This window comes from Pongo abelii, chromosome 8, assembly GCF_028885655.2.
Source record: "Pongo abelii isolate AG06213 chromosome 8, NHGRI_mPonAbe1-v2.0_pri, whole genome shotgun sequence".
NCBI classification, from domain to species: domain Eukaryota; kingdom Metazoa; phylum Chordata; class Mammalia; order Primates; family Hominidae; genus Pongo; species Pongo abelii.
In genome coordinates, this window is record NC_071993.2 from 26,329,844 (window position 1) to 26,354,225 (window position 24,382).

At 40.0% G+C, this 24,382-nt stretch overlaps 1 protein-coding gene across 15 annotated transcripts in view; it reads left to right on the forward strand.

The window, feature by feature from the left end:
• The window catches only part of MYO3A (myosin IIIA), a 271,375-nt gene that overhangs the window by 215,908 nt on the left and 31,085 nt on the right, over positions 1–24,382 (forward strand). For 13 of the 15 annotated variants that reach the window (XR_008510349.1, XR_008510350.2, XR_008510348.2 and 10 more), the window contains 5 exons: positions 6,884–6,995; positions 9,537–9,699; positions 11,240–11,363; positions 14,500–15,394; positions 17,545–17,689. Coding sequence is in view for 12 of the 15 variants with exons in the window: in XM_054522103.2 (XP_054378078.1) it covers positions 6,884–6,995; positions 9,537–9,699; positions 11,240–11,363; positions 14,500–15,394; positions 17,545–17,689 (1,439 nt within the window). In the remaining 3 variants the exon portion in view is untranslated. Of the gene's footprint in view, positions 1–6,883; positions 6,996–9,536; positions 9,700–11,239; positions 11,364–14,499; positions 15,395–16,372; positions 16,980–17,544; positions 17,690–24,382 lie in introns of those variants that run through there. The other 2 variants (XM_054522108.1, XM_054522102.2) reach the window with 2 other exon arrangements.

The window sequence follows — 24,382 nt, forward strand, 5'->3', positions numbered from 1 at the left end:
GCCACCATGCCCGGCTAATTTTTTGTACTTTTAGTAGAGACGGGGTTTCACCGTGTCAGCCAGGAGGGCCTCCATCTCCTGACCTCGTGATCTGCCCGCCTCGGCCTCCCAAAGTGCTGGGATTCCAGGCGTGAGCCACCGTGCCTGGCCTATTTCTGCTAATTTTTGTGTGTTCATTAAATTTGTGGTAGTTCTTGATTTAGTTTTTCTTTTCTTTTTTTTTTTTTTTTAGACGGAGTCTCCCTCTGTCGGCTAGAATGCAGTGGCGAGATCTCGGCTCACTGCCAGCTCCGCTTCCCGGGTTCACGCCATTCTCCTGCCTCAGCCTCCCAAGTAGCTGGGACTACAGGCGCCCGCCACCACGCCCGGCTAATTTTTTGTATTTTTAGTAGAGACGGGGTTTCACCGTGTTAGCCAGGATGGTCTCGATCTCCTGACCTCGTGATCTGCCAGCCTCGGCCTCCCAAAGTGCTGAGATTACAGGCGTGAGCCACTGCGCCCGGCTGATTTTGGTTTTCGTTAGAGACCTGGGATTATTTATTTGGAATGCTTTGAAATCAAGAAAAGTCTACTACCTTTTTCATGATGGAGATCAAAATTACATAAACATATGACTTTTGTATTGGCCAATCCTTATAGTAGTTTAAGACAAACTAAAACCTCAAGTTTAGAGTCCAGAAATCTAGTTAGCAGCTAATCATCGACTTTACTTCCTACAGATCAGACACAGTTTTATAACCAAAACTAAGAAATAAAAAAATGGAATTTTTTTTATTGGCTAATAGGTAAATTCTCCATCCTGCTCATGAAAGCAGGTAAACCAAAAATACTAGATACAAAGGAGTTTCAAATTTCAAATTAAGATTAAAATTTGACCTTATTATCACGCACTTTATGTTTTAGAAAAAAAAAATGAGATCTTTAACTTGCCTAAATAGTAGTATAGATATTATGAGTGTAATATTAATATAAGTACTCTTAAATTTCAGTGATTTTTTAATGTATAAGGCACCATGCTAAGCACTGTGGGAGACACCGAATTTTAGAAGTGGCTTGATCTTCAATATTGGACAGTCCAGTTAGAATCACCAGAGACACAGACATGGAAAGTTAACAAGCAATGTGAAGTAATAAGTGCCAAGGTCCAAGAGAATGATATACACAGTGTAAGAGTTCAAGGGAAGGAAGAGCATCTCCAGGAAGGCTGATGAGAGAGGATATCAAGAAGAGGCATTCAGCTAATGCAGAAGGATCATTTGAGGCCAGGAGGTTGAGACCAGCCTGGGCAATGTAGCAAGACCCCATGTCTAAAAACAATTTTTTTTTAATTAGCTGGGTGTGGTGGCTCATGCTTGTAGTCTTAGCTACTCAGGAGTCTGAGGCAGGAGGATCACTTGAGCCCAGGAGTTCAAGGTTACAGGAGGCTATGTTCATACCACTGCACTCCAGCCTGGATGACAGAGCAAGACCCTATCTCTAAAAAAAATGAAAAATAAAAAAATAAGAAGAAAGACTCAAACTGGGACTTGAAGGTGGGTACAGCTTGTGGAGACAACAGGAGTTTTTTTGGTGTACAGGTTGGTGTGCCAAAAGCTAGCGGGACTTGGATTGGATTGGGTTGGTAGAGTGGGCACTGCATTGGTGAAGTGACAGAAGATAATATGAAAAAACAATTGGGTTAAAATTATGAAGAGAAAGCCTTGAATACCAGCCTAATCTTATAGCTTGAAAAATAACCATAGTTTTACAATGTAGCGCATAATGAGAATAAAACCTATTTGCTTAATGATATTGTAGTTCAAATGTCAGAAATGAGAATAAATTCTTAAATATATTTATAATTATTGTGCTATTACAGAATAGCAAATTACTACACAATAAATAAAGAGAAGGGGATAAAACTAAGTGTATAGAGAACATGTGAATAGCTGTTCTGAATACAGGAAGTTCCAGAAATAAAAGGCTAAACCTTTTCTGTGTCACTAATTTGGAAGTTGTCATCCAAATTGGCATAGACTCTTAGGAAGGCAGAACAATTTTCAGAGGTTCTATGGGGGTGTAAATAGAACTGCTAACCCTCTGCATAGGATGCAAAATTCCCCAGACCCTTTGTTCTGTTGTAGATAAATTCTTCTGTTCTATAACAAAGAAACAATCTTAAGGAAAAATATACAACATGAACTTTGCAGAAGACACTGGGTTTTTACTGCAGCTATTTCAAAGGAACCCTTACGCTAACGAGCCAGCCACTTAACTTGGTTCCATTTTCCCACTAAGCACCTGTACATAATGGTTTGGCTACCAGAGCTCTAATACAACTAGAACTTACTGAAGGCAGTAGTATGGTGGAGTAGATAAGTACCATTGTTTGAAGTCAGCAAACCCAGGTTTGAATCCCAACTCTGCCACTTACTAAATCTGTGGCCTTATTCAAAGGTACTTGAGTTCTATAAGCTTCAAGCTTCAATGTCCCTTGGCTGCATATAGGGATGATAATAACAATATCTACGTCATATATGTGTTTATAAGTATTAGGTGAAATAATATATATGGATTTTATTGATAGAACCAGGTGTCATCAATACATATTAGCTATAATTATTTTTATTATTATTTTTGCCTCAGTCTCAAGCTCCCAAAATTACCTATGACCTATAGTGGCCTAGAGGATGCCCTCCATAAGCACGTGTGGCTTACCTAAGTATTTATTTCCACAAGTCCCAGCAACAGCACATTATACATTCAGCAAACGTTTAGTTGAGGGACCCACTGTGTTCCAGTTCTTGAACTAAAAATAAGTTCAAATCTTAATTGAAAGATTAAAGGTCCAAAGATTAATGTATGAGCCCCTGACATTAAGAAACTCACAGACTCATTATAGAAACAGGGCTTTAAAAATCTGCATTATCATACAATGTAAAGTCAGCTGCAGGCAGCAAGGGTGTCGGTATCCTGTGTTCACTATTGTGTCTGAAGCACCTAGAAGGGTTCCTGGCAAATAAATAGTAGGTGCTCAAATATTTTTCAAATTAATGAAAGAGGACCGGGTATTTTTAATGAAAGTATAAAAAACATACTCTGAGAGCATAAAGGAAGGATGGTTTAGATTGTATTAGAAATTCTGATAAAGCAGAGAATAATAAAAGTAATACATAAAACACACCAAAAATATTTTTACTTACAACATCAATGTAAGTTTGTTTTTTAACCTTTTGATAAAGGCTTAATTTTTTTCTTTGAGTGCACATCTATTAATTATAGTTTATTGGCTCTTTCTTGCATAAACTATCTGTAATCTGTCATTTATGATTTCCAGTTAACATTTCTTAGAGTGAAGCAAGATATTAAAGATACTTGTGAAACAGCCACAGGACTGAATATTTCTTGATTCTTATGATTTTCCTCAATGCTTTGTAATTGCTTCATCCATGTTTAATTTCATGGTTTTTTACAAGACTTCTTTATAAAGTCTTACCAAAGCATTTGATGCAGTTTTATAGAAACCATCCTCTGGCTTTCCTCACTTAGATTTCAATCTGATATTTATTTGAATAATGTCACACCAAATACAACTGGCATAAACAGGTTTGGGAGCAAACACAGCTCATCCAGTGAGAGCAAACACACACACACATGAGCACACTAGTGAGTACTGCCAGCCTTGAGCCTTAAGTGTGCAGTGGACCTCAGTCGGTGTGTTTCACACAAGAAAAGACAATTTCATTACTCCAGTTAATCTGTTAATTGAAGATACATCGAGGAGAGTTTTTAGAATGTTGAAAAAGTAGGTCTTCCTTAAGGAAACCAGGAGTGGGATGAAAGGGCACGCAAGCATAGTGAGTAACACATATGAAGGCATAGAAGCATGAGCAAACATGGCCGTCCGGCACAATTTTAAGTAACTTTCATGACGAGCTCGGAGTGCCATGGAAAATAGCAAAGAGGAGGCTGGAAAGGCAGACAGGGATATAGGGCAGAAGGGAGCTTGCATGCTAGTCATCATATGTGGCAAACAATTTAAAGACAATGCTTTTTGGCAGGTGTAACCTTTTCCTCTCCTACATTCCCACTGCTCCCAGGCTCGCATATTTATGGTATCTGCCTAGACTTTGAAAGCACCTGATTTTGCCATCCCAGTTTAGAACTTGGGACATCCATAGAGACTTTTCGAGTCAGGAAAGGACATGATCAGATTTTCATTTAGAAAAAGATAATTCAGATAGAGCTGTGGATGGTGGCTGGGGCAGGGCAGGGGAGTGACAGTGGAAGTAACTAGTTGGGAGGCAATTGCAGAAGTCTAGATGAGAACGGACGAGGTATTTAATTAAGGTAATGGCAGGAGCCATAGCAAGAAACACATGGATTCCAGAGAGACTTTAAGCTTGTTAGATCCATAGAGTGAAGAATAGGGAAGAGTAGGCTGGCACACAGATTTCTAGCTCAAGTACCTTTTAAAAAGTGGTGATATCATTCATAGAGACAGGAAATGGCAGAGTAAGGAAAAACTGTTGAATGTTGCTGAGTTTAAAGTGTCTGTGCAATAACGAGGTGGGCATGTAGAGTAGGAAGTCATAAATAATGTGTTTAGAGTTGATATCAACAGTTAGGGTTGATGGTGTAGACTTAGGAATCACCACATACAGGAATAGGTGGAGCCAAGCATATAGACGAGATGCCTGTGGACAGAGCTTAGAAAAAAATAGAACATTGTAGAACACTAGCATTTAAGCAACAAGTCATTAAATCGTTAAATATGGGGCACGCAGGGAGACAGAGGGAGGAGGAGAGGCAGGGGACATTAGGTGGAAGCCTTGGAGACAGCAAGACAGAGAGAACAGCGAGTAACAGCAGGTGCTGCAGAAAAAACACAATTAGGATGGAAAAGGACCTGTTAGATTTCACCACTCCTGGATCCTATATGAGTAAATAAGAGTCCTTGTTGCTATGTTATTAAATGAGAGTCTCGGAGCTGAAGAGTGATGGGAAGTGAAGACGATTATTTTAAACAGTCTTTCAACTTATCAGCAAAGCTAGTGGGAGAAACCAGATGAGCAAAGCTTAAGGTGTTTGCTTTTTAACAACAAACAAACATCCATTTTGTAAATGGAGGGAGCCAGAAGAGAGAAATGAGACTGAAAATACACAGAAGAGGAGGAGGAGATGACCTCTAGAACACAGGCAGAGGATGAAAATCTCCTTTGAAGGAGGAGGGAAAATCGATAGTGGACAAATGAATTTGTATTTTGGGAAGAAGCCTATGAATTGTGTGTCTAGTGGCTTCTAGTGATATAGTGGAGAAGCTCATCTGCTGAGAGAGGTACGGAGGGCAGGGGCAGCTGGGAGACTTGGAGAAAGCAGGATGGAATTAAGTCGCTTTTGTGAAAAAGAAGAGAGGAAAGTGGCCCTGGACACTGGTCAGGATCCAGAGCTTTCTTGGGAGCCTGGCTGAGTCAGGAATCCACACATCCACAGGGAGCCAACTGTGAAGATTTTCTCTGGCTGTGCTCTGAAGCCCGGCATGAGGACAGAGATGCAGATGATTGGCGGGTCCAGGCATGCATGTTTGCAGAGAGTGCATGACAAAGGAATGAGAGTGGGAAAGGTGTGGGGGCTGCCTAAGGGTGGCTCCTGTGATGAACTGTGAGATCCTGGCTCTGGTTCTGGAAGGAAGGAAAGCCAGGAGTTGGTGGACAGGCTGTGAATGCAGAGTCGCCGCTATTGGGTCACCAAGCGTACATGTGTGAGTTAGTCCTGAAGTGATCAGGCCTAGTGGCTAATAGGCACTCCCTGGGGTTATTTGCGCAAATAACAAAAGTTATGGTCACTTCATTCTATACCATTCTAGGCCAGGATTCTTCTCCACGGAGCCTAACAGAAGCTACTTCATTGCAGATTTAATGAGGTGAAACTTAGCAAAGTTGAAATGTGTTCATTTTAGAGGTTTATCTCCGGACTCAATTTTAGATGAGGAATTGATACTTAATTGTGATATGTCCAAGTATATACAGATAATGAGTCAAGGGTAAAACTCTGCTCTGCATGTCACCGCGCCACCTCAGCCGTCTACATATCAGGGCCTCTCTTTTGAAATTCAAAACCTACCAAAATTTGCTGCTTTGTTGCACTGGACTTTCAGGCTAATCTTGCACCAATAAATTAAAAATAGTAGAGTATTAAAAATTCTGGAAATCTGTCTTTTTGCACAAGATTATTGACCAGTGTAAAGCAGTTTTTCTTTCCTTAATTCATCCCCTTCCCCAATAAGCCTTGTGATTTAACCTGAGGACCTGCTTTCAGTTCTTTCCTGCATTAGCCCTTCCTCTTTCCTCCCCTCGATTATGGATAGATGAAACCAATAGAGCAAAACTCTAGCAGGAGACATAGTGTCCCTCAAGGAAAAACAATGATGGAAGGCATGTATACAGTGATGGGAAGTTTCACTGGAATTAAGCTCCATCACCCAGTTTGAAGATCAGCTTCCGGAGTTTTGTTAACACTGGAATGTGAAAAATAATTCCTTCTGCTTCCTGCCACTGCAGTCCTGCACTTTTTAGTGTCCAGAGAAAGGTAGCGAAAAAACAAAAACAAAACTGCTAATTTTTTTGACTGATGGAGTTCTTGTCAGGGGAATACAGTGTTAAGTTTTGAAAGGTGATCACAAAGGTGAAAACACAATGCTCAAATTTATACAGACTGGACTGGGTTTGCATCAGTTTGGAATTTGGTCTACTCCAAAGTTGTTCTGAGGATGCCTCAAGGATTTCTCCGCATCAAGTCTGGGCATCTCTTCCTCAGCCCCTGCACTAAGTTGTTGGGGAACCACCAAGCTACAGAGATGTTGGCACTTTATGCAATACTAACCAGCCATTTTTTCCATTCCAAGGTACTACCTTCTCTGCTACAAATCGAGCGAGGAGCCCCCCATGAGCCCTGACACCTGTGCCACCATTTTGGAAAAAGCTGGTCTCGATAACTGGGCTCTTGGAAAAACAAAAGTAATGTTTTCATGTAATTTTCAGGAAAATAAATAATTATGCTGGATTCACTGAGAATTATAACATTTTACAATGTTTGAAAGTATGGTTTTTTTATGTTATAGAATCTGTAGCTTACAATAGAGGAAGTAAAGTTATAAACTCATAAAGATTTTCTTTTTCATTAACATTAAAGGCTTTTGCTCTTCATAAAGATTTCTTCTAAGAAATACAAAAGGCTGGGCAAGGTAGCAGACACCTGTAATCCCAACACTTTGGAAGGCTGAGGTGGGAGAATGGCTTGAGCCCAGGAGTTCAAGGCTGCAGTAGCTATGATCACACCACTGCACTCCAGCCTATGCAACTTAAGACCCTGACTCTAAAGAAAAGTTTACGTTGAAATTTAAAAAAAGAAATGCAAGAAAAATTTATCTTGAAGATTTATCAAAAAAGGATAAACCGTAATGATTGTACTTTACTTCAGATGGTATTGAAAACAGATATATATTCTCTAGTTTATCACTACTAAATATAGTTAAAAAGCTGTAGAGAATTATAATGATCCAAATAAGATTCGTGTTTTCCTTTTTTTCTTAATTCTCAGACCTGCTTCTATCATAAACTTGAAATTTTTCTGGAGTAAAATATTCACCAGTATTACTAGACTCGCTATGTGTATTAGACATTGATGTGTTTATATATTAGCTTGTAGAACCTGTGAGATCTTAGCTTATTTAATCCCTTAGAGAACAAAGTAAAAAGCATAACCAATCTTGAATATGGAAGAAAGACAGGTCACTGTTTGGAGAAAGGATGTATTGGTCTTCTCAGGTATTCTCATAGCATTACGAGACAGGGATCAGGAAATAAACAGGGTTCCATTGTGCACTGAATATATCTTAAGGGGGTATGAAATGTATCACAGGGGGAGGATGAGGAAAAGAGCCAAGCTAAAGCCAAGAGATACTCACAGATTGACCACTCAAGAATACCTACTATCAGCCACACCACAGAAGTAAACCAAAACAAACTCCCATATTTGCAAAGCAATTTATAATATTTGTGTCTTGGGTGTAGGAGATGTGGGAGAGAACTTTAATAATGTTTGGATGAGAAATTAGCCCTGTAACAATTTAAGAGATTTAAAAAAAAAAAAAGCCACTTTAAACTGAGTGTCCTGTGTATTCAGTAATGCATATTTACTTTAGTGTTTAGTAAGGGGATATTTTGGGCATTAAAAATGAGTATTTTATTCACACCATTTTCTCCTAGATGATAAATTTCAAAATGATCAATTTCATCAGGCTAAAATCTCATGATTCATGGTCTGAAACACATGCCTAACTTCAAATGGAGTTTTAACTTGTAAAAAGGCCTTTTGCAGTTATAGTTCTGCATGATATTTAAGTAGCATTTTAAAGCTATTTGTATTTTTCCACTTCACCTTTTCCAAGTCATTAACATGGATAGAAAGTATTAATATAGGAACATTTCTAATGTCATGCAAAAAGAAATGATGACCTTTTTAAACAGATTGAATTTTAAATGAATTGTCAACAGCAGAATGGACTAAATGTATTAACATCTAGAGTCCTGTAGAAATTAAAACTGAATTAAATCAAACCTGTAACACAAACGTGTTTACCCATGGTGCCAAGCTTTTAAGTAATGGAACACTGAGAGAATTCTACAGTCAGGGTTATCAGGTCTCATGACTCAGCCATTAAATTTGAATTTAAGTGACTTTCTTGAAGGATTCAATAAACTCTTTGAGATGACTTTTATTAGGAAATTTAGCCATTAAAAGGAAAACAAACAAACAAAAAGCAAGCTTTTCATTTCCTTGGAGGAGGGGAGAGAAATGTTAGATGAGAACACGCAAAGCCTTCGGGCTCCTCTCTTGCTCCAATTGATGTTGATTTTAGAATAATCAAAAGTCAGCCCTCCTTTCTCCATGGCAGCCTTTGGGTCCAGTGAGAACGTTAATGAAATCTGCCTGGGGCCCTCTCTCTGCCGTATTCTCTTCACTGACAACACTATGAGCCCCAAAGGACAGCAACCTGCCTTGTTCATCTCTGTATCCCCAGCAGATACATACCTGTAACAGGTCTCAATAACATTAATAAACATTAGATGAATTAACTAATGGAGCTATAATTCCGTCCTCTACTTTATAATAAGATTTCTTCAGATTTTTTTAATTTGGGAAATATAGTTGCCTTTAAAAAATAAAAAGCATAAAAATTAGCTTAGCCCAGAATATACAATGCTAGAAACTTTGCTAAAAGAGCTCAACATCCTCCACTCTTATTGTCTCATCCAACAAAACCTAGTTACCTGTTGTAAATAAACACCATGGTTGTCACCTTCTGCATTTCTTCTCAAAGAAATGTTTTCTTCAAGCATAAAAATCTGTACTGTCATAGTGACATCTAGGGCAAAGAAGCAAAAGACAGTGATTTCCAAAATCTCAAGCAATTTAGAATGTGTTCTATTCTTCAAAGCACAGCACATAACTTTTCACATCTGTGTGCTATGGTTCTTTGTATTCTAATTTTTCAGGTGTTCCTTAAGTATTATCACGTGGAACAATTAAATCTAATGCGAAAGGAAGCTATTGACAAGCTTATTTTGATTCAAGCTTGTGTCAGAGCATTCTTGTGTTCAAGAAGATATCAAAAAATACAGGAGAAAAGGAAAGAAAGTGCTATAATAATACAGTCAGGTAATCTCTTTGACATATTTAGATATGGTCATAAAATCAAATGTTACAATACTTCTTACAGGCAAACCTCCAATTCTTATGTAGCTTTTGTGTTTAATTCCAGACTGTGTTGCCTTGATACTTTCGCTATATTAAATCTAAGTCAAATTGTTTTAGTGATTGACACTTTTAATATTTGGATAAATGTTTTGTCTTAAATAATTTAATTTTTAACTTTTCTGTCAAGAATTAATGAAACACAATTGACCTATTGTGGAAGACATAGCAAATGATTAATTATAGATCTCAAGAATCATATTATTATAGCTCATTGGACAATAAGAATTTTTTCTACTTTATTCCAAAGGTTACACTTGCCATAATTTTTGACAACTTAAATCTTATTTTGTTAAAGGGCATCCATTTATTTCTATTAACTGTAGGGAAATAATATTTATAACCATACTTTACTTCACAAACTTTTATTAAGCTGTATTAATAGACTTTGGATTTTGCTTTCTATTTTTCCATAAGAATGAAATTTAGATAGAGCTTGTCACAGCCTAGTATGCTCTCTTTCAAATTTTTTTGACTGGACACTTAGAGAAAAAAATGTATTTTGCTTTTTAACCTGATACACACACACACTACAAGCACTGTGTTCTGATATTTTTAATTCTAGTCTATTCCATTTCATTTTTAGATGCTAGATTTGGCCTACTACATCAATTTTGTGATCCACTAATGATTTGCAGCCTGCATTCTGAAGAACACTAATATCGTGGGCAGAGGAGCTGACTGACATTCAAAAGATTAACATTCCAATCCCCGTTCTGTCAATCAGCAATGAGTCATCCTCATCTCTTTTTGTATTTTAAGCCCTTAACTTCTCACTGAGAAATCAAAATGCAAACTCAGTAATTTGGGCTTTAATCCTTTATCCACAATTTCAAAATTTATAAAGCTCTGATAAAAAGGTTCTTCATAGAGCCTTTGGCAGTGAAACATAGCAATGTGATGTGAAGTTATTTACAGTGCTTTACTCACCCAACTTAGTAAAAATATTCTGTTTTTCTGAAGAAATAGTCATTGATTATTGGGCGCTGCCCTGACATAGGCAATGTTACAGAATATATATTTGCTCTGTATTAACTTTCTAAAACTTAAAAAGAATTAATCTGAATTCTCAAATATATAATCTGATCATCTGAAATGTATCTGGCCAAAATATATGAAACACATAGCAAAAAAATGAAAATGATTATTACCAAATTTTAAGCAAATGAGCACACCTTGTCATCAACTTTGCTCATCTCTATCATTTTGATTTCATTTTAGTACTCTTCTTAGTATGAAAGTTACTTTAGTTATTATTGCTATAGCTTGCCATATAGAAGAATCTTGTTAATGAATCACATTTTTAAGTGAACCTGTTCTATTTGGCATTTTAATTTTATTTTCCTCTTTGACATCAATGGTCAAAGCCACCATTTCTACTCTTTGAAGTAAATTTCTTTTATTTGTTTATGATTAACACTACTATGGGCTTTGTATGTTTCAGCTGCAAGAGGACACCTTGTCAGGAAACAAAGAAAAGAAATTGTTAACGTGAAAAACACAGCAGTAACAACCATTCAGACTTCTGATCAGGAATTCGACTACAAGAAAAACTTTGAAAATACAAGGTATAATGATGTTCATTCTTATACCGTTGTAACATATAGGTTTTTCAGATCTGTAAGGTCATAGAATAATGTTCACAGCCTTTCTTGTACTAGTCAGGTTCCTGATACTGACACATCAAATGTCAGTGAACACCCAGAGGCTACTTTTGTGTTCTCTATCCTATTTTGGAGTTATTTCTCAAAATTTTTCTTCTTTGGCTTCTACCAGATTGCTTTCTATAATTCTACTCCTAATTCTGAGTGTCCTTTGCTAATATGTCCTCCAATCCCCACATTTAAATCCTCATCCATATCTAAATGTGTCCCTGGGCCCTCTCATTCATTCCAGTGGCTTTAATAGCCAATATGCTATTGGCCCCTATGTCATAATCACCAGCTGCCCTTTTTTCTTCTGAGCCCTCATGTCTGTACTTGCAAGTGCATGTTAGCAAACCACTTATTCACTTATTCAGCAGGCTTTATGCTGGGCGGTGGGGACACATAGATACATGAAGCAAAATCCTTATCCTCAAATTTCTCACAGTATTACAGAAAAAACAGGACAGACAAACACATCCCTCTTGTAAAATGTGTTAACTCTGCTATAAAAATAGGGAAAGGGTACACTGGGGGCAAGGAGGAGGGAACCCTGCCTTGGTTGGTAGTGATTAGGGAAAGGGAAAAATAGCTACATTTTGCCCAAGTGGTGAAACTTGAATTTATCAAACTCAGTACATGGTCATCCAGGGAGATAAAGATCATTCCAGCCCCAACCCTAGTCCCCTTGTTTTTAACATCAAAACTGGCCATAGAAAGGGTAAAGGAATGAAATAGAAGAAGAGGTGGCTTCCTGGCTTCCTTTTTTCCACACACACTCACATCTAACGTTCTCTTCACCCACCGCTATTCTTCTCTCCTGCCAATAGTGGTCTCACAGATGATCTCATAGATGACGTCTCTGCCACCTCTTCCCCTCACCTTCACCCACACACTCCCTGAATCCCTCAGGCCAACCTCATTTCCTTATTTGAAAAACAAGAATGTTTATCTGAAGTTTAGAGACATTTGGTGTTTTCAGTTTTTGTGTATTCTGAGACCTATATATATGTTCTTTGTCTTTGCTTGTGAGGATCCAAATGATTTGTTTCTCTTTGTTACTGGCTGTAAAACAGTCCAGCAAACTTCCAAACATCACAGGCCTGCCTCAGGAGCAGGAGGCTGGATGATACCTGTGACTTCTGTACTTCAGTCTGGAGGCTGAGAGAAATATAAACTGGCTGCAAGTTGAAGAAAGATGGACTAATTGTACTACTTCTAGAAATTGCTGCTTGTAGATATCACATCTAATAAGGAAGTGTGATGTTCAATTACATACCCATTTGCTACCACCTTTCTTCTGAAGATACCAGGGATTAGCTTTCAATGTAGCAGATACTTATTAAGAATCTACTGCACACAAGATCCACTTCAGGGCACATGAGTGTGAGTAAGAAGCTATCACTGTGGTCTGGGATGGAGAATTTGACATTGATTGGGCTAACTCTCATGGGAGGTGGATGACAAAGTCAGACATGAAAGAAGTACAGGCAGAAAGTCAAGGGAAGCTTGTAGAGAGGAAAGTTAGGGAAGGGAGAGGCAGGTGGGCCTGACCACTGCCAGAGATCTGCGGGCCAGCACTCCCTCCCTCCGCCACTTCCGACTTTCCTTTTCCCTCAGCTACCTGAAGCGCTTGTTTTCACTTAACCATTCCCTGTCAGAGCCCCTGAGCTGTGACCTAGAATACCACAGCGGGGAGCTGGAGAAAGGCCCAGGCCAGCAGGGCTCTCCAGCAGATGTCAGAAGAGATCGCCAGTCCTCCCCGTGCTGGAGCTCTGAAGGGTCGATCCTCAGAAGCACCCATCATTGCACATGGTCCCCAGCCAGCCGCAACACAGAGTAGAGTCGCCTGAGCCCAGACATATAACTGATGTGGGAATTTCAGCAGTGTGTACAAGTCTTCACCAGTGAAATGCATTTAAAGGATCAAAACTAACTTATAAATGGATTTTTCGGAATGTAATCAGTTACGGACTGCACGCTTATCTTCTCTTATTAGTTGTATTTTAAATAAATGTAAGCATTCTCAGAGAGGTCAGTATTATGGAGGAATTCAAAATACTAGTGTAGCGATTCATCAAAATCATGGGCATCTGGTACCCTACCTAGTTTTTTGACTGATCCTAGCAGGATTCTGCTATGCCTCCTGTACTAGCCTGGGGATACCACAGTAATTCTAGTCCTAGGAAGTGGCTAACAGAATTAGAAAAATGGAATCCCGGTAGCTTTTTCCAGATTTGACTCAAAGAAGAGTCCGACTTCACAAACAGATCACAGAAGACCTAAACTCTCACATGGGTTTCTGGGCTAAGATGAAAAGTTTGGTGCAAAAGCCCTCCAAGTAGCAACGAGAGGTGTTAGCATATCAAGGTGTCATGGTATGACATTTTTATTCCATCTTAACTTTTTTCTTGGCTGTATTGCTCTTGTAAGGGTTTTGCCCTTGGCTAGAAAAAAAAAAAAAAAAGATCCAGAGAAAACCTTATCTTCAAGCGAAGGGGAAATCATTTTGGAAGGATATTAGCAAAGTAGCAACTGTGAAATTTTGGCCACCGTATTACATGATCATGAACTGTAGCGAGGACATTGCTTTTCCTTTAATTTTATAAGATACTTCCTCTGATCAGTAAACTTAGTGCTTATTAAAGTATAGTATGTCAGCCAAGTGAACATACCCTGCTTACTGGTATCAAACTTAGGTATATTTTTCACAGCATCTCACTACTAATGGTACTTTGTTTTGAAAAGGATATATTTTGAAAGGATTAAGTTCCTAGAATGTTGATATCTCATTAAATGAAAAGATGGTTCTTCATATGCTAGGATATTTCTCACTCTGAGTTGAATCTGGTTTTCTCATTATTTGAGTAGTTATCACAGTTGTCACCAGAGAGAACATTCTGGAAAGCACTTGATTAATGTGACTTGAGACATTTTAATTTTGAGCTTTCTTTGTTCCTTTTGCCTTTCTCCCACCAGTATCTAGCATATAGCTATTGCCAAAAGAAGTAATAAGCTCCAGTTTAGTACTGTATATTCAAAGATAATATATTTTACACAGGGAATCTTTCGTGAAGAAACAAGCAGAAAATGCAGTCTCTGCTAATGAAAGATTCATTTCAGCTCCAAATAATAAAGGAAGTGTATCTGTAGTGAAGACTTCCACTTTTAAACCTGAAGAGGAAACCACCAATGCTGTGGAGAGTAACAACAGAGTGTATCAGACTCCAAAAAAAATGAATAATGTGTATGAGGAAGAGGTTAAGCAAGAATTCTACCTTGTAGGGCCAGAAGTAAGCCCCAAACAGAAGTCTGTCAAAGACCTGGAAGAGAACAGCAAGCTAAGGAAAGTGGAGGAAGAGGAAGCTATGATCCAGAGTTACTGTCAGAGGTACACAGAGGAGAGGAATTGTGAAGAGTCAAAAACAGCATATCTAGAAAGGAAGGCCATATCAGAAAGGCCAAGCTACCCAGTGCCTTGGTTAGCTGAAAATGAGACTTCCTTTAAAAAAACTTTGCAACCTACACTTAGCCAAAGGTCAATTTATGAAAATGCAAACAGCACAGAAAAAGAAAAGAAGACATCTGTAGTTACCCAGAGTGCACCGATATGCAGCCAGGAGGGAGGTGGAGGCCGTCTGAGGCATGAGACAGTCAAAGAGAGGCAAGTTGAACCAGTGACACGGGCCCAGGAGGAAGAAGGTAAAGCAGCGGTATTCATTCAGAGCAAATACCAGGGTTACAAGAGAAGGCAGCAGTTGAGGAAGGACAAGATGTCTTCTTTTAAGCATCAGAGGATTGTCACACCACCAACAGAAGTAGCAAGAAACACTCATAATTTGTATTCCTATCCCACAAAACATGAAGAAATCAATAACATCAAGAAGAAGGATAACAAAGACTCGAAAGCAACTTCAGAAAGAGAAGCATGTGATTTGGCAATTTTTTCAAAACAGGTATGTGAATAAATGAATTTATTTACTAATAAAAGTCCCTGGGAACTATACAATAACTGAATTAAACACATAATTAATAACTGGTAGATTGTTTTATCTGCGTTGATGGGCCCGCAAACGTTTTTAATAAAATGTCTCAGGGATTGTGCTATTCAAATAACCAGGAACTTTTAACCCAATTTACCATTGTAACAATAGTATAAAATATGATAGAAACCTCATGTAGTCGTGATACTAGAGATTGGTTTATACAGCTTACTAAAATGCTGAGGCTCGACAGTGAAAAGTTTGATGTATCTGTGAGATCTTTAATTATAGCTTAAAAAAAAAAAGGTCGTTTTAAGTTTTCTAAATCCTCCAAAGTTTATGCTTTCTCCCTTTCACAAATTTGAGAAGACATAATTAGGTATCAGAGTTTGATAGGTAGCCACACCGAAGCATATACAGTGAAGATGAAAGTCTGCATGTCACATCATGACAGTGAATGAACAGTCATGGAAAATAAGGAATCACAAAGAAAAAACGCAGAGAAAAGTTCCCTCCTGGAGAATATCTCATGCCAATCATAGGTGTGTTTCAGCTGTTTCTAGAGAGGAACATAGGAAGCAACAGGTTTTAGGGCTTCTCATGGGTATACATGCAATTTGTCTCTGATACATACAATTTATCTCTGATACATATAATTTATCTCTTATAAATTGGTGCTATGGAAAGATCGCAAGAACCAGCTTCTGTAAATACCAATTCCAGTTCCTCCTTTCTCTTTCTAGGCATTTGACCTTCATAAAATCACTTTATGTGTTAGCACTGTTATTTTCTCCAGTGTGAAATGAAGAGTTTTAACTAGATCTCTAAAATACGTGAATTTCCAGGGTAATCAATGGTGTATGAAGTAATAAAAGAAATATCATAATGGGTTAGTTCCAAGGACTATCTAATATTCCTGAGTCCCTAAACTCCCCTTTTTGTATTTGACAGTGGCTGAGCCTATGAGAAACACGATAACTGCACTTGGACCCTTCCTTAGTGCGAGAAGTGTGGCCCAAACATCTCCAACTTCTAGCTGTCAGTAGAGATCTGCCATTTTTTAATTTACCCATCCCCTTCCTACTCTTCTTAAGCATGTGGAAATAGTGAGTTTAACGAACATACAGTTCTTCTCACTCCAAAGACCAAATCAGGGATTAGAACTCAGACTTGCTATGCCGTGGAGACATGAGATGTAGAATTACCAAGGCATCCACTCGGAGCTGGCCAGTAATGCCATGGAGTAAATTCACTGCTCCATGGAACAAAGCTAGAGGCTGTCCCAGCAGGAGCCTCACACTCAACCCAGCAGGACAGCCGTGTTCTCAGAGCCAGGATGCAGACACGACAGAGGCGGGGCGGGGGAGGGGAGGGGCAGAATGGAAAGAGAAACCAGAATAGAGCAGCCCTGAAATCAGGGTAAAAGACTGGAAAGAAGGCCGGGCGCGGTGGCTCATGCCTGTAATCCCAGCACTTTGGTAGGCTGAGGAGGGCGGATCATGAGGTCAGGAGATCGAGACCATCCTGGCTAACATGGTGAAACCCCGTCTCTACTAAACATACAAAAAATCAGCCAGGCGTGGTGGCAGGCACCTGTAGTCCCAGCTACTCTGGAGGCTGAGGCAGGAGAATGGCGTGAACCCGGGAGGCGGAGCTTGCAGTGAGCGGAGATCGCACCACTGCACTCCAGCCTGGGCGACAGAGCGAGGCTCCGTCTCAAAAAAAAAAAAAGACTGGAAAGAAAAAGAAGGAGGTTTACACAATCAAAGGCAGCAGAGGGGTCCTCAGGACAGAAGCAGAAAGGCAAACACAGCAGAGTGGCAAGGCTGGAAGCCAGATCTCAGAAACCTGGGAAGGAGTTGATCAGAACAGAATTCTGCATGTAGCATGACGTGCTTGGCAGTTTTAAAGAAAAATGTGAGATGGCAAGTATTCAGAGCACAAGGGGGGAAGGTTGTCAGGTGAGAATTTTATCAGACCTTGGTGCAAGGGACAGGATGGGCCCTGGAGAGGAACATGAGAGTCCCCAAGAGTGCTGGTAAGGCGTTTCCCAGCCCCCGGTGCCTGCAGAACTCTCTGTATTCTTTTCCTTGATTTAACCTGACACATGACCTTCTTTTTAGATATCAAAGTTATCTGAAGAATATTTCATTCTGCAGAAAAAATTGAATGAAATGATTTTGTCGCAGCAACTGAAGCCACTTTATCTGGGTGTCTCGCACCATAAGCCAATTAATAGACGAGTTTCTTCTCAGCAGTGCCTCTCAGGTAAAAATCAGTAGAGTTAGAACTTCCTGAATGGGAAGGAAATGCCAGATACTTTGTTTATTAGTTTCCCACCGTTATTATATGGCAGATTTGAGGAGCCTGTGTCCTGTCTTAGGAGAACCTTTATTTCATTTCTTATATGGAGATACACTTTTTTTAGGATGTTCTACCCACTTTCTATCTTCTCTGACTTAATTCCCCTCCATTTAGTATGTTTTCCTTTTTTCATTTTAACTAGAACTTGGCGTATGTCACCAGAAGGGAATAAAAAGGAGTAGTATAGAGAGGGGAGCTGGCAGGAGGCAGATTTGATAAGAGAGAGCAAAAATAGAAATAGAAATATTTCTATTTCCTTTGTCAACATCTGCAACCTTGAGTATAGAGTGTGGAAGGTGCAAAACCCCATTATACAAGAAATATTGTTATTGAACTTTTTTCTAGTCAACCTATTATACTAAACTGGTGAGGAATTCAATCTCAATAATTTTCAGACCTCCCTCTCCCCAGAGCTGTGCAAAGGTTTTATGGCCTTGCACACCACCAAAAGATCAGGTACACCCTGGTCTTTTGCCCATGAAGTCTCTGGTCATTTGCCCATGAAGTTACTGTTGGGACACTCATGGCTCCAGCTGGCCTCCACGAGCCCTTCAAGTTGGGAGGTCTGGCTGCTCCCACACCCTGCAGGTGGCACCTAGACCGTGGGGGTCTGGAGCCTCATATTATCCATGCCCACTCCAGGTAGCCATTCTCTCTGCAGTCTTATGACCTCCCCCAGGAGCTGTCATGGTAAAGTTCAGGAGTCCCACGACTTTGAACCCTGCTGACCTCTGCCCAGAAGAATCTGCATTTATTTTCCCTTGCTTTCTTGGAGGCCCTCCGCAATCTCACTGCCCCATTCAGGGATCCCTGACATCATCTCTGCAATGAGTTTGGCTGTTACCAAAGACAGGAGGAGCCACTGACCTCATGCAACTTCTAATTTCTTCCGTGAAAAAATCTCTGAGGCAGAAATATACTAAGATGCACTTGGCTATTTGCCTGATATGAGAGGAAGGGGAAATACCTTAATGTTTTCACCAATTATTCTGCCACATCGTTTTCAAGTCAAGAATTGCAGTCAAGCTGACCACAAATGGCTCTTTGGTGCCCTTCATTCCTGCTGCTCTCCTGCTCTCTGGCCCTGGCTGAGAGCCTCCTGCTGTGAAGAAGAGAGACTAGCAAGTCAGAGCCCAGGGGCCCATTCATTTGGCTGCTGCAATGGCCTGTGCCCAGGGGGCATGCTGGCAGGGTAGGAGCTGAGGGAAGGCCAGGGCTTCAGGTTCTCTCATGGTCACAGAAGTGGCAGCACTGGTGAGTGTGGGGCAGAGAGGAGCAGGTGGTGTGGGGAAGCAAGGAAGCCAGGCAGCTCACCCCAGGCCGCTGCTGGAAAGGAGAGGTACAAATGGGAGGCAGTGTCCTGGGAGGAAGTAGAGGTTGCCACCAAGATTTTCACTTTTGAACATCTCAGGGACTTTAAACAAGCCTGAGAAGCAGCAGAATTTTATGAGAAAGTCAAATTAGTTCACCTTATTCTTTTTTTTTTTTTCGTTGAGACAGAGTCTCGCTCTGTTGCCCAGGCTGGAGTGCAGTGGCACAATCTCAGCTCACTGCAACCTCCGCCTCCCAGATTCAAGCGATTCTCCTGCCTCAGCATCCCGAGTAGCTGGGAGTACAGGCACGCGCCACCACACCTGGCTAATTTTTCTGTATTTTTAGTAGAGATGAGGTTTCGCCATGTTGGGCAGGCTGGTCTCGAACTCTGACCTCAGGTGATCCGCTCGCCTCTGCCTCCCAAAGTACTGGGATTACAGGTGAGTCACTGTGCCTGGCCGAGTTCACCTTATTCTTGAATCTTTCATTTTTTTGTGGACTTAAGAAGAATATTAGAAATCAATTCTTAGCTTACATGAAGAGGATTGTAGCTCAGAAATATTTCTTTAGCCCGTTGGGTTTAGAGGGAGAATCTTTTTTTGTTCTCTGCACACATGGAGAAGTTTCATATTATACTACACTTGTTTAAGGCTAAATTGGCAAACATCTGAATTGTCCCATGTCCTAAAGAGTAGCAGAGAAAGTGCCTGAGAGAGGGCCTGATGTGGCCTAATGACACAGGAGTATCTGTGTGGATCTGACAATCCAGAACCCAAGAGGAAGGGGGACAGTGGGAGATACAGTCCAGTGACCAGATACCAGACAGGGCAAGTTATTCAGCAGATGCCCGTGACCAGCCAAAAATGGCTGCAGACCAGATGGCCGCTCCCCACTAATGCCATGAAGCTGTGAAAGTCCCCTACGCCAATCCCCAACTTACATGTGGCAGGACAGGCAGGAAAAGGGAAGGCTGAATGTAAGCCATCAATGTTCTTAGTGTCTATTTAGTCATTTTAGGTTTCTGACCCTAACCTAAAATGACTAGATCTACTCAGAAGACATGAAGAATGTAGAATTTAGCTAGAATTTGTTAAAAATTCTAGCTAGATTCTAGCTAGAAAGTAGAAATTAGCACTATGATAAATTAAATTTAGTTTTAAGTATATTAATGTTTTTGTATATCTGAATTGTTGTACATTGTAAAAAATGTTTTGAAAATCTGATTACACTGTAAGAATAGAACTTGAGAGCCACGAAGAGAAAAGGGGAAGGCCAGCAAGAGATGATGGTAGCTAGGATGAGGTAGTGGCTAAGAAGGCAGTTTAAAGCAATGGTTAGTTTATAGATTACAAAGGATTTGATAATTGATTGCACAGGAAAGGGGGCATGCCCAGGTCTCTAACATGATCAGCTAGTATCATGGTGGATGGTGGTATGTCATTACCTGAGATGGGAAAGATTAGATAAAGAGCAGGAGTATGCATTCAATTTGGGCTGTGTTAAGTATGAGAAGCCTTTGATGAATTGGGGACAACCTCTCAGTAGGCAGTTGGACACATACGGGGTAACTGAAGCCATGGAGGACAAGAGAAGCTCCAGGAAATTTACCTACACTGAGAAGAGAAGACAGCCTAGTGTGAGAGTCTGCACATGTGCAGGTCGGGTAGAGAGGAACCAGGAAAGAGGAGCAACCAGAGATGGGGAGGGCAACCAGGGAGCCTAGACCCTCTGAAGCCAAGGGAGGAGGGTCCTAAGAGGATTGTGTGCAGAAGGATTCAGACAGAACAAGTCAAAAGGGAACCAGAAAACATTTGTTAAATTTCCTATTCATTAACAATTACTTACTGAATTCTTCAGATCTTATTTAAATATTAGAATAGAGACAGACGGAAAGGGTGAATGCACATCATCACTGGGGTACTTTGGGGACAGATTCATCCCAGTGTTTGTGGATATAATTTGTGTTCACATATGTTAACAATTTATATTTTCTTTAAAAAAATCCTTGAATAGCTTATAAAAGCTCATTGTAAAATATAGTTCAAAAAACTAAAACAGACAATTGGGCCAGATATTACTTAGCTAATATTTAATCCCTGCAATAGAACCAGTTTCTTTCCACATCCCAAAGATGTGCACATTAGGTGAACTGGTGTGTCTACATGGTCCCAGTGAGAGAGAGAGAGTGTGTGTGTCTGAGTGTGCCCGCAATGGAATGGCATCTTGTCCAGCCTTGCACCCTGAATTTCCGGTAGACGCTCCGGCCATCCATGACTCTGAACTGGAACAATTGAGTAAAAAATTTTCTTACTTGTCTTTCTTAACCTACCTTCCTTCCTTCCTTCCTTCCTTTCTTTCTCTTCCTTTCCTTCCTTCCTTCCTTCTTTCCTTTCTTTCCTTTCTTTCTTTCTTTTTTTTTTTTTTTGAGACAGAATTTCGCTCTGTCTCCCAGGCTGGAATGCAGTGGCGCGATCTGGGCTCACCACAGCCTCCACAACCTCTGCCTCCCGGGTTCAAGCAATTCTCCTGCCTCAACCTCTCAAGTAGCTGGGATTACAGGCATGTACCACCATGCCCAGCTAGTTTTTGTCTTTTAGTAGAGGGGGGGTTTCACCATGTTGGCCAGGCTGGTCTCAAACTTCTGACCTCAGGTGGCTCATGCCTGTATAATCCCAGCACATTGGGAGGCTGAGGCAGGTGGATCACCTGAGGTCAGGAGTTCAAGACCAGCCTGACCAATATGGTGAAACCCCTTCTCTACTAAATACAAAAATTAGCTGGGCCTGGTGGCAGGTGCCTGTAATCCCAGCTACTCTGGAGGCTGAGGCAAGTAGAATTACTTGAACCCGGGAGGTGGAAGTTGCAGTGAGCCGAAATTGTGCCACTGCACTCCAGCCTGGGTGACAGAGCGAGACTCCGTCTCAAAAAAAAAAAAAAAAAAACAAGAAGAAGAAAAAGAACAACAACAAGGGACAACTTTACCCAGGTGTGGGATTTCATAACATCTAAATCTTCTGATTTTCCTGAAGAAAATATACATAAAATGATTATTCATCTGTTTTCAAAAGGGAACTCAGTCTGAAGACAGTAGGAATTATATTGACTGAACACTTCAGCTTTAATACAGCTAATAACTCTGCTTGCCTTCTGCTTTAAATATTTATTTATTTATTTATTTTTGAGACAGAGTCTTGCTCTGTCACCCAGGCTGTAGTGCAGTGGCGCGATCTTGGCTCACTGCAAGCTCCGCCTCCCAGGTTCTCACAATTCTCCTGCCTCAGCCTCCCAAGTAGCTGGGGCTCCAGGCACCAGCCACCACGCCCGGCTAATTTTTTGTATTTTTAGTAGAGACGGGGTTTCACTGTGTTAGCCAGGATGGTCTCAATCTCCTGACCTTTGATCCACCCACCTTGGCCTCCCAAAGTGCTGGGATTACACCGTGCCCAGCCTAATTTTTTTTTTTTTTTGAGACGGAGTTTCACTCTTGTTGTCCAGGCTGGAGTGCAATGGCGCGTTCTCAGCTTGCTGGAACCTCCGCCTCCTGGGTTCAAGTGATTCTCCTGCCTCAGCCTCCCCAGTAGCTGGGATTACAGGCGACCACCACCATGCCCAGCTAATTTTTGTATTTTTTTTATTAGAGACTGGGTTTCACCATGTTGGCCGGGATGATCTCAAACTCCTGACGTTAAGTGATCTGCCCACCTTTACCTCCCAAAGTGCTGGGATTACAGGCGTGAGCCACTGCACCTGACCTAATTTTTCTTAAATGTATTCATAGTTCACATTTATTTCAGTGTTGGTCTCTGTTGAGAAGTTTGGTAATGTTTTTGTGACCAGAAATATACCATAAGAAGTTAACTCTTGTTTATATCAGTCTATTGTAAAATTGGTCATTTCGCTTAAAGTTGCAGTTTCTAAGAACCCATCGACATTGTCAAGTGAGAACTTACTGTATGATGATGTGGCTGTTCAAAGAATTACCTCCAACAAAGGTTCCAAGAACTCACAGTGTTTTATGCAAACACATTCAAACATTCATGGAACAGATAAATCTCATTGTATGTGATTTGTTTGAGAAAAAAAAAGAAAGAAAAATATACGAAGTTACCTATTTTATGATGTTCATCTATCCTAGAACAAAAGTCTAACAATAACATTTTTTAAAAGCTATTGTTCAATCTCAATTATTAATTAATTAATTTTTGAGACAGAGTCTCACTCTGTCACCCAGGCTGGAGTGCAGTGGCACGACCTCGGCTCACTGCCACCTCTGCCTGCTGGGTTCAAGTTATTCTCATGCCTCAGCCTCCCGAGTAGCCGGGACTACAAATGTGCGGCACCACGCCTGGCTACTTTTTTGTATTTTTAGTAGAGATGGGGTTTCACCATGTTGGCCAGGCTGGTCTTGAACTCTTGACCTCAGGTGATCCACCCGCCTCAGCCTCCCAAAGTGCTGGGATTACAAGTGTGAGCCACTGCGCCTGGCCTCAATTATTAATTTAGAGATAAAACTCCTGAGTACAGTATTTAATACTAGCTAATGGAATGCAATAGTACATTAAAAGACTGTCCACATAATACATATTAATATAACATATCAAAAGATCAAAAAAACTATCTTGATAAATGCTGAAACAGTTTTCAGTAAAATCCAACACTCTGTACTGATGAAATGTAGAACTCTTACTAAACCAAAAGCAGAAGGATATTCTTTAACAATATGAAGAATACGTTTCTTAATTCAATCATCTACCTCATAATTAACTATAAAACACTGGAAGCAGTTTCATTAAAAAGGAGGATGAAGATAAAGATACTAGTAACACCACATTTTTATGTTATTGGGAAATTTCCAGTTAATGCAATAAGACAGCAAAGAGAAGCTTTTTCAAAAAGCATAACTATCAAAAGGGAACAGATGGGATTGTAGGACTATTAGCAGACAACATTAAAAATGCAATGATTGATGCTAGGAATAGAATTCAATAAGGATGTATAGTTATATAGATAGATATTCTTTCCTATAAAAATTTCTAAAAGAAAAAGAGCCCATTGGAAATAATAACAACAACAAAAAAATCAATACCTTGAAATAAAGCTAGCAACCAAACCTCAAAGAGACAAAAAAGAAGAGATGCATAATGGAATGATACATTGTGTTTCTGAATTGAAAGATAAAATACTGTAAACATGACCATTCTAAAATTACTTTCTATGTTTAAAAAAATTGCATTCAAAATCTCTATGAGCTTTTCTTTGGAACTTAAGAAAATATCCCTAAGG